Source organism: Pieris napi, chromosome 13 (genome assembly GCF_905475465.1).
Source record: "Pieris napi chromosome 13, ilPieNapi1.2, whole genome shotgun sequence".
Lineage (NCBI taxonomy): Eukaryota > Metazoa > Arthropoda > Insecta > Lepidoptera > Pieridae > Pieris > Pieris napi.
The window spans coordinates 11888435-11899570 of record NC_062246.1 but is presented as its reverse complement, the minus strand read 5'-3'; the positions used below and the strand labels follow the sequence as shown (position 1 = coordinate 11899570).

General features: G+C 33.3%; 1 protein-coding gene and 1 long non-coding RNA gene across 2 annotated transcripts in view; both read right to left on the bottom strand.

The window, feature by feature from the left end:
- Positions 1-204: 204 nt before the first annotated feature.
- Positions 205-2178, bottom strand: LOC125055325. The gene is made up of 3 exons (XR_007117848.1): positions 2116-2178; positions 1422-1521; positions 205-963 (listed from the first exon to the last, which is right to left on the bottom strand). It is a non-coding gene; the product is annotated as an uncharacterized LOC125055325 (long non-coding RNA).
- Positions 2179-2183: 5 nt separating this feature from the next.
- Positions 2184-11136, bottom strand: part of LOC125055577 (probable multidrug resistance-associated protein lethal(2)03659) — a gene marked incomplete at its 3' end in the record, with an annotated part of 30607 nt that continues 21654 nt past the window's right edge. Inside the window, exons 18-30 of the mRNA XM_047658034.1 lie at positions 10986-11071; positions 10111-10279; positions 9067-9193; positions 8527-8677; positions 7715-7951; positions 6728-6837; positions 6000-6114; positions 5252-5441; positions 4635-4821; positions 3821-3993; positions 3046-3162; positions 2282-2354; positions 2184-2195 (exon numbers count right to left, since the gene is read on the bottom strand). Coding sequence (XP_047513990.1) covers positions 2184-2195; positions 2282-2354; positions 3046-3162; positions 3821-3993; positions 4635-4821; positions 5252-5441; positions 6000-6114; positions 6728-6837; positions 7715-7951; positions 8527-8677; positions 9067-9193; positions 10111-10279; positions 10986-11071 — 1747 coding nt within the window. The remainder of the gene's footprint in view (positions 2196-2281; positions 2355-3045; positions 3163-3820; positions 3994-4634; positions 4822-5251; positions 5442-5999; positions 6115-6727; positions 6838-7714; positions 7952-8526; positions 8678-9066; positions 9194-10110; positions 10280-10985; positions 11072-11136) is intronic.

Below are 11136 nucleotides of genomic sequence, written 5' to 3'. Positions count from 1 at the left end.
TAATACTAAATTATTATTTGCAATTGGTCACTGTTGTATATGAACAAATGTTATAAAAATAAACTTTAGTTTTGTATATGAGTTTTTTTCTAATCAGTAAATAAATGTAATTGATTTCTGTAAATTACTCGTAATATAATATGTTGTAGGGTCGAGGATTAACAATAAAAAAAGTAATTTAAAATATTTATTAAAACAATCTTGTAAAAATGAATAATCACAAAATATATTTAATTAACAATATAAACTAGAAAAATAAATAAGTACAAAAATCACTATTCGTCTAGACGCTAAGAAATCAAGTTCTTCATAACTTAGTTTAATAATACAAAATTCTTTAAAAAATTAATCGCCTATAGCTATACAATGCACTAACCATTGCCTACTGGCGTAAGTATCATTAGTTTTACCACTAAATCGCTTTAAATATGTCTATAAAATTCCAAGAATTCCCGTCATGTTTGTTTGATCAAGGGACCACCTTCCAAAAATCTAAGAATCTGGACTTTTAAGTACTATACACTTTTAAGTATATAAGGGGGAAACAAACGAATAGGTACATGTTCGAGAATTGAATACCATATCATCTTATTCTGGGTTATGGGACCTGGAGTCACCATCAATAAAATCAAGTGCAACCCAAGCTACCACTTACCAGTCTTACTAGTAGAAACTTCTAGAACCTTCAATTATGTCGTTTAACCACCGTTTTTCTAAAATAGAGTTTGTGTGTAAGTACGAAACTCTATTATATATTTCGGAAAAACTCAAAAGTAAGTACCTTTAGCAAAAATAACAAAAATCATGAATTTACTAAATACTCTTCTTGATATATCGTAAAAATAAAACATGTTTATAAGTAGAAAACGCTCAAGTAATAAGTACAAACACTGTGCTTAAGAGGTAGACTATTTTATTCGATAGCTTCTATGCATTCTTCTTTGCTTGTAGTTTTGCATAGCTCTGAAAACAAAAGGTGTATTTTACTTGATTTCACAAATTCATATTTTAGTTATTAAAGAAATAAAATAAAAAGAAAAATATTCATTTATTGCTATTTTTGGACAAAGAGCAGTGTTAGTCAAGTGACTCTAATACTGAGGTCGTAGGTTCAAACTCCGGATAGGTACTATGATTTTTTTTGTACGTACACTTGTACTGTCATAAGAGTCAAATCATTTTATTTATAATTGTTAAGATAACGATGAAAAATAATAATTAAATTTTTAGAAACATTTTCTATGAGACATAAACTCTATATATAGTTTAAGATAACAAAACACAACTATAATTTTTATTATAAAACCATTTACTACATACGATATATATCGTAGATATCGTGAAGAGTTGTCTAATTGCATACCTAGATGGCACTAACTTATTTTTTTTTTGTTTTTCCTTAAACCAGACTAGTTTCTTACCTCTTCCGCCATTTTGTAAAGCATAATAGCCGATTCAGCTCCAGTCTGTTCCACTAGAGATTGGAAAACTCCACTTACTAAGATCTCTGAATTATTTACCCTATAAGCAAACGTTACAAGTGTTATATTGTGTACGTAATGAACCATTAAAATAAAAATCGGAGGACAAGGCAATGTCAGATACATTTCCGTTTATTTGATGCTTAAACAAACACATATTTCACTATAAACCAGACTAGTCTTGTTATATGCTAAACGCGTTAACAGCTAAGGAACAGTTCAAGAATTACGTAAGCAGATTTACTGCAATTTATTCCCCAAAATGGGGGGGGGGCAAAGCTCTCAAAAATAATAGTACATAAACGTATTAATATTTTTGTAGGAATCCTTGAAAATGCATTTCGTTTTCAAGCATAGACAATGTGTAGGTTATAAGTGTAAAAAAGTAAATAATTACTGTTGACGTAATCACCAAATAAGAAATTCCTCCGCCCCAAAAAAAAAAAAAATATATATATATATATATTTTTTTTTTAAATCTAATAAGTAATATTTTTAAGAAATTGCAGATTTTTTTATATATGTATAATATATATTGTATAGTCTTATGAGCTGATGATTATCCAAGATTTTATTTCTTCTTTAATTTTCTCTATATAAATAAATTCACCCAATACATAATAGTTATTATTACCTTTTAGAGTGATCGCCAATTGATGAACCGACTTTATTCATGTGTTCAAATATATGCATTTGTTCTGTCGGGTTCTCTTTCTGTAAAAGAAGAAAAAAACGAAATTAATTTCAATATAAAAAACCTAAATAAATTATTATAATCATTTAAATACAAAAAAACTTACCCCACCACCAGGTCCTGTGGAATTTTCAGGTTTTAATAATTCGTAAGGGTGACCAGTTTCAACTACGCGGCCCCTGAAAGTGTTTAATAAACCATCTTGAATATTATCACATAATATTCAAGATCACAGAAAAGTACTCGTAAAAACGACCTAAAATATCCTATCACCTATGTTACGATGACAAAGTTACAACTATCAAAAATAAATAAAAATAAAATATGTTTATTATGGAACATAAAGCTAAGCTATCAGGGTAGATGTATTAACTATAAATAAAACGTAAATAAATAAATCTTAACTAATAGTATCTTCTTAAGGATTAGGTCATAGGCAAATAATATATCGAAAGAGAACTTATGTAATCTAAGCGTACGACCAACCAGGCTCCAGAAGATAACCCACTTCTTATATGGAAATTGTATTCGTTTTTACAACAAACTCCCAAATTAGAGAATTCAAAACTCTCGTTAAACGTAGATTTATTTATAAAGCTTTTTAAACATTTGAGGATTATTCAAATTATCCTAATCTAAAATATAATTGATTTGCTCCAGTTCAAACAATTTGTATAACTCAAAACTTGGCGATTAGAAAGAGTGGCGGAGAGTTGCCAGTTCTTTTTGCCCGCCCGTTCTCTACGCCTTTGACTTGCGAACTGGTAGTAAATGTAGATTTAGAATCAATTTAACATCTTTTCTGTTGACATTCATAAGTGTGCTTGGTTATCTATATGAATATAATTATTTTGAGTTTATACGACTTACTTGTCCATAACAATAACTCTGTCATAATCCATAACAGTATTGAGTCGATGTGCAATTGTCAACACAGTCGAGTTGGAGAACTTCGTTCTTATCGTATTTTGGATATGACGGTCCGTTCTGAAAAATATTTAATAATAATCCCTTATAATAAAACCAGTGTGGGCCTAGTGGCTTCAGCGTGTGACTCTCATCCTTGAGGTCGTGAGATCGATCTGTGCACCAATGGACTTACTTTCTATGAGCGCATTTAATATTCCTTTTATTCCTCATACTCAATAGATTTCTTTAAATAATTTGTGCGCGGCTTCGGCAAGATAAGCAAACTCGCTCTTATTTGATTTTTTAAATGATAAGCTACTATGGATAGAGTTATTTTATTTTTTTAAATTAAGATACAGGTGCTATAAACATATAGTTGTTTAATCGTCATAATTTTGGTTTCTTGATAGATTAGTAGTTGTTAAAAAATTGTATCTAAATAGTGCGTTTATTAATTTATTTTGTAGCGTTTGTATCTTAGAAATTTTGTATTTTAATTAGATATATGAAATGCGTCTTCACTAAACTATTATAAATCAAATGACGTACAGATTGCGGAATGCACATTGATATTGACCAAAATCTGCCTATAAGTGATTTTAGTTTGGTAATTATGTGTTATATATGAAAGTTCCACTTCAAATTTGTATCCATTTAATTAAGAATCAATGTCACAACCATAAAAACCAAATTGATATAGTAATATATTAAAAGTTTAAAAATTATTATAACTTACTCTGAATCGACATTAGCTGTAGCTTCATCCAACACAAGAACAGCTCGTCTAGCCAACGCCGCACGCGCAAGACACAAGAGCTGTCTCTGTCCTGTCGATAAGTTTCCACCTCCATCTCCTACTCGGGAGGCTAAACCACCAGCTAAACTTGATACTAAGGATTCTAGTTCGACCTGAAATAATACTAGAATATTATTTAACCTAGAGCAAGTATAAAGGTCCTTATATTGTCTTATATATAAAAAAACGTGTGTGTACTTATGTACACGCGTTAGAAATTATACTTCGTTGGCGTAATAATTTCTTTAACACTTTAGATGGACGTTTCCCTATTCGAATTGCATTTTTCTTGTCCATTTTAATGGTCACTTCCAATCAAAACGATATAATATATACTAATCATGATATTTTACAATAAACACTATGTTTTTTATCACATTGGAACAGTCATATAGAAATCATTATTTTGGTTTCAATAAACACAACGCTATGACAGACAATGCAACTTGTCGATAAAACAGAGGAAGAGCAGACTGTTTTACCGACGTTTGTACAGATATTCAGGGTGTCGATTTTTTGTGACGGTGTGCGCGCGCATCGTGAAAATTTAATCTCATCATTTTTCCTTAACGCGCCAAAAGAAGTATAACTATAAAAAAATAATGTATTTCCTCTATTTATATATTTGACAAATTCTTACCTATATTAAGGAACGTTTTTGTAATATTATATTTAATTAAATTTGAGTTGAATAATGTGACCTGAAAAGAAGTGCTTATAGGCATCAGTCTCATCAAAGTAACTCTCAAAATACCTCTTTTAAAGCAGCATTTATATCAGCATCGCTATACTTCTGCTCGGGGTCTAAGTTGTCCCTTAAACTGGCTGCGAACAAGGCAGGTCGTTGTGGCAATGCGCAAAGCCTTGAGCGCCATGTTCGTAATCCAGCTGTTTCTGCACTAACGCCATCTACCGTCACCGAACCCGTTATTTTGTTCATTCTACAAAGAGTTTTAATAAACCCATTAGTACTACAACCCTTTTACGAATTAGAGGGACATTTTTATAATACATTTATGAGGTTTTATGTTAAACACAGGTTGAAAATTTGGAAGAATATGACTTTGGAAGAGTACAGTTCGAATTTCCGAACGAATTCGACTGAGAGTCCTTCAAGGAAAGAGCGTTCAAAGGCCGGCAACGCTCTCGTGAGCCCTCTGGCATTGATAGTGTCTATGGACGGCGGTATCTATTATCTAATATCTGTTCTATAAAAAAAAATTGCCAGGTCCACATAATGTTCTTATATCCTATCTTCTATAATTTCTATTCAAAAGAAGCGGCAAAGAAATTTCGCATTTAACTTGGTTAATACGTAAACACCTTCCTTGACTTGTGTTTTCAGATTCTATTGTCATTTTTCCTACTCACCTAAACAAAGCAGCAATAAGAGAACTCTTTCCGGCTCCAGTTCTACCAACCACAGCCACTTTCTCTCCAGGCTTTATCTTGAAGGAAACGCCACGTATCGCTAAGTTATCTTCTTTTCCCTTATCCTCTGTACTCTTTTCTTTTGGAGGCCTCTCATACTCTAAGAATACATCTTCGAAGACTATTTCACCTGAATCGTAAGTTCAATTTATAAATAACAGTTTCTATAGATTCAAAACGTGTCTAGGTTTACTTGTGTACAGAATCAGTAAAACGTCACGAACCTAAAAATTATGTTCATCATAAGAATCTGAAAGGTATACAGCTTCTGCACAAACTTCAATGAAAGAGAATTTCTCGTCAAGTAAAGTTGCAATTAAATAAATTCGGTTAATATATATATTAACAGACGCGACTTATCTAAGGATACATCTTTTTAAACTAAAACTCAAAATAACTTATTCATATAGGTTACGAAGTACACTTACGAACTAGAAAAGATGTTAAATTGATTCTAAATTTACATTTATGTACTGCCAATTCGCAAGTCATGGGCGTAGAGCGAGCAAGAAGAATTGGCAAGAAACTCTCCGCCACTCTTTTTAATCGGCAAGTTTTGAGTCATTCAAATTTTTTGTAAGACAGAGCAGCCATAAATATTTGAATTGGAACAAATCAATGCCAAGGATTAGGCTCATTTAAATCATCGTTGTTCACAAAAAAAGGATATTTGCTTGTAATATCTTACCCTTTTCTGGCCATGTATTAAAATCTAATCCAGGATGTTCTTGAAGTAAAGCTTTGGTGTTGGGCTCAGTTGGTTCTTCTGGTGGTAAATCTGCATATTCTAATATTCTTTCTACCTATTGAAAAATTTATTTATCATATAATAGGTTTATGCGTTTGCACTTATCATTAGTGATTTATTAAGGCTCGGACACAAAAAATAATTATAAAAATGATTAAAAATTATAATGAAAAACTTTGGTCCCTGTGGCAGTGTACCTTTAACGCTGGCAGAGTTTACTAACTGTATTGCGATACTTATTCGTTGAGCCAGGAAAGCACCAGCTCTGGGGTCACCGGTACTATCTACCAGGCGCCAACTTAAAACTTTATTTAGGAAAAAAAGATTTTTTTTTCTGATATTTTATTGTTTTAGGGTTGCAGAATTTCTACTTAAATTACCTAAATGAATGTATTATCTTTTACTCCTACTATTAGTACTCCATTATTTTAACCATTATAAAGTGCATTCATCAAAAGCAAAGAACCTGTTTACAAATAAAGTGTAATAATTAAACAAGCAAGCAATTAGATAACAATTTAAAATTACAAACTTACGCAACAAGCGACTAAAGAGTTAGTCTATGAATTTAAGTCTATTGGTATGACTCAGAATGGCATATCTGTCAAAATCTTATGATCATGACAGATGGGAGACTTCATTCGCAATTAGATTCTTTAAAAACTTACAGATGTCATCTGGTTCTCTACTTCGGCTGTCTGCCTCATGCCAAATTGACACATGCCAACCAAACTGATCGCTTGAGTGATTGCTAAACCCACGTTACCGCCCATTTTATCTGAAATGTATAATAATTAAAAAAAATATTAATATAATGGCCATGTACCATCATTAAAGGTGCGCTTACACGAGGGCAATAATTGCTCGGCAACACGAATGGACCGATCTGGAGCAATTAATGGAGCAATTTCAATAAATTCAATAAACTATTTCGGCGATATTGCTTCTAATTGCTCCAGATATTTCATACCGCTCAATGTCGCAGATACGAATTGAAGAATATCCAATGGACTTGGAAATTCCTAGCAATTTTTGTATATATCTCATTCGCACTTGTTTGTTTTGCGGCTTGTCGTCTTGCTTCCGCGGGGAGAGCGAGAGGTCTAAATAATAATAATTTCTAATTACTCTATTCAAAAGTAATTCAATGTATGTATGTTCGTGACATTCTAGTAAAGTTTTTGAATAATATATCATCTCGTAATTCTTTACACAATGAAAATTGCGGGCTCTTTGCCAAAAACGATCGCACCCAGATCTATTCGTTTTCTTTCTTTTTTGTTTTTGATTAATAATAAAAAAGCGCTACAAGCCGCCGCAGCAACAACAATGTCGTCCATAGCGAGCGAATACTGAATTCGCTCGAACGGTGAAGGTAAACATTGTGAGTAAATCAGCTTGGCTTAGACCCAAAAAGTCGACGGCGTGCGTCAGGCACAGGAGGCTGATCACCTACTTGCCTATTAGATTGACGAATGATCATTAAACAGATATTTCAGAATTCTGAGGCCCACACCTAAAAACGTTCTAATATATATTTTTTTTAACTACAGAAAATAAATAGAATTAAAATTATATCAATGTTTTTATGTAACGAAGTTTAACCATTCTTTTAATTATCGTATTAATTAACACTGTAAAATGGCAACACTCACCTCCCAAAGCAAACAAGAAAAAGCTGAAAGTGACAAATGCCAGATACAAGCAACAGACTATATCCATCCAGAAACCAAAAGCTCTGTCGGTGGTCAATTCCACACTCTGTGCTGTTGTGTGAAAATCTTGCAGCTTGTCAAATTCTTTGGCTAAAGTTTTCAACTGGTTCTTCACTGAACGAATCGTTGTTAATCCTGACACGGTAGATGTTGCGTGGTTCAAACTTAAACTGACAGCTGAAAAGGTATTCGGGTATCATTCTTTGTATGCAAATAACGTGACAATTTACAAGTAACCAAAGTATGAAAAATTATTTTGCACTCAATCGACTATTATATAGGGTTGAAGATTGCACGTTCTACCTCTATTTCTTTTTTGACGTTAATAAGTGTACACTGTGTTACCTATATGAATAAATGATTTTTGACTCTTGATGTCAAAATTCAATTCATTTTTAACGTATGTGAGTCAGATTCAGCGCAATTTCTCGTTTCTGAATCTCACCCTTAGAGCTTAGAGGATAGATATTTTTTTAACCTTATTGGAGGCAAACGGGCACGAGGTTCATCTGATGTTAAGTGATACCGTCGCCCATGGACCCTCATTGCCAGAAGGCTCGCAAGTGTATTGCCGGCCTTTTAAGACTTGGTACGCTCTTTTCTTGGAGGACCCTAAGTCGAATTGGTTCGTAAACACTTCAGCGGGCAGCTGGTTCGCGTGGTGCGCGGCAAAAACTAATATTTGCGTAAGTAATAATTGATTTGTTACGATTAAATACTTGAACAGATAATAATTATTATTATAAACTTACTAATGGCCTGAACCCTCTTCAACTCGCGACTCGTGGTAAGATATAGGGACCGGAGTATCCACAGTAAACCAGCAATCACTGCAGTTGGGAAAAGTAACCACCAGTTCACAAGGCACACTACGAACAGTACTGCGATGACTTCTAGAAAGAACTATAAATAAACATTTCAATAAATGACAGAAATTTTGACGCTTTCCTGTCACTACCAAAGATATAGGTATGTTAACTAAAGCTGGCGGCTTCAACACATTTACACTTTGTGCTTGTGTAGTGTCTGTGAATAAGCGCGAGACGTGATGTCAAACTTAAATACATCATGAATAGACTGTCCGTCGTGTATGAGTGGACTAAAATGTATAGCATGGCAAAAAAATCAAATTTTGAAACATACTGTATGTGAAATTGCATTAGTGTGAGTACTGTGAACCCGCCAGCTTTCGATAACCGACCTATACCCCCGATAGGAATAAAGAATCTCTTCACCTGTAGGTGAAATAGTATATCTAGCATTAATATGGTAGCAGGAATTTTAATACTTACAGTAAGACATTCAGACAGTGTCCAGTGTAACATGGTGTCCACTTGGCTGATATCATTGGAGAATCGGTTCAGAATACGCCCCGAAGGGTTGTGGTGAAAGAACCACATTGGAGCGTTTGTTACACCCCTGAAAAGATTCGACACATGACAGCTAGCTGGCAGCCATATTGACAAACTAATTAAATTAATTCGAAGCATATCAATTAAAATTTATGTACACTTATCAAAAAGGAAGATTAAATTTACAGTCAATCACTCCGCGAGTTGTAAACAGTTGAAAAAATAATAAGAAAATATATATTTATTGAATTTACTATTTAGTTTCTTATGGAAGAAGTGGGAACCGTGACACAGGTATTTTTCTCAAATCTTATACATTATAATTAATTGTTTATAATAAATAAGCACTTTTTTTTACTACCAGTTCCCAAATCAAGAACGGCGTGAACTGGGAGTTGGGACACTCAGCCTCATTTGACAATAACTAGGCAGACAAGTCAAAAGGTGAAATTAAGCTAAATTTATGAGATTTAACCTAACATAATACATGATATTTTTATAGATTACTAATGTTGCGTTGTCTGGACGTAGAACGCGTAAAAAAATAGCTTTTTCATAACTATATATAAATTCTGGAATACTTTCATCGCTTTAATAAATATACGATTAAATCGACCTTTAATTAGTAAATAAAGTAATAAAACAGTGGCGCTACAACCTTTTTATGTCTGGGCCTTAGCTTTCGGTATCTGTTTAATGATCATTTGTTAATCTAATAGGCAAGTAGGCAGCTGTGCCTGACGAACGCCGTTGACTTTTTGGATCTAAGGCAAGCCGGTTTCCTCACGATGTTTTCCTTCACCGTTCGAGCGAATGTTAATCAAAGTAAAAAATAATAAAAGTAAAAGTTATGTAAGTCAATTGGTGCACAGCCGGGGATCGAACCTACGACCTCAGGGATCTGAGTCGCATGCTGAATCCACTAGGCCAACACTGCTCTTCTTCAATTAAAATACAAACAGATATATCATTAAAGTTACTTACGTGAACATCCTTTCGTGTAACTTGACAGATGCGCGTAAGCACGTATTGTAGAAATAGATCATTTTACTCCACGTCAGAAAGAGACAGACGATTATTAAAGCAGCATAGATATACACGTAGATGTTTCGAGAAATGTTGAAGGTATTATGGTCTAGATCTTCGTAATTCACTAAAAACAATAATGATAATAATAATAATAAATCAAAGAAGAAAAAAATAAGAAATAAGAACAATATGGTAATAATCAAACTTAAAAAAAGACAAAAAGTTCAGTTTCCGAGCCTGATGTTGAATGAACCATGCCAAAACTAAGACGCCTTACAGCTGAAATGGAAATGGGCAGGCCACATTGCAAGGTCTACAGACAGAAGATAGCCCGCCGAAGCCACCCGCTGGTGGGTACCTACCTCCAGGAAAAAGAAACTTGGGAAGACCACAAAAGCGACAGGCTGACGATGGAGGAAGCAAAGAATAGATCCAAATGCAAAGTTTAGGAGGGTTAGGGGATCCCAAAAGGGATTCATGCTGCAGACCAATAACAATGAGGAGTACCCTGATGTACAGGTTTCCCTAGACTTAGTTTTGAACAATGGAGAAATAATATCTAACGTGTATAATAACAAAACCATCGCATTTGTTATTCTGTAGGTATGAAATAAAAGTGGCTTTATTTTAATGGAACGTCTCTGGGTGGTTAAAATTTAAACTAATTGGAGACTCTGAGTTTGATTACCAGTGAAATAATAATTATAACAATAATATCATTAGTTTGAAGTATTTTTAATATACAAGTTACAATAAAGCGTTTAGCTTAAAAGTTGTATTATCGGAAATACATAATCAAGTCAGTTAAGCATTTATTTAATTTAAAATACCTGCAGTGGAGTTTATATTTGTGTCATTATTTGTAATTGACACGTTCGCCATATTGATAGCACTGTTGGCTTCTTCGACATTTACCCTATAAAAAACAAAATTTTAAAATAGAGAATAATAGTATTGATACTTTGGGCGGGTCTTTAAAAT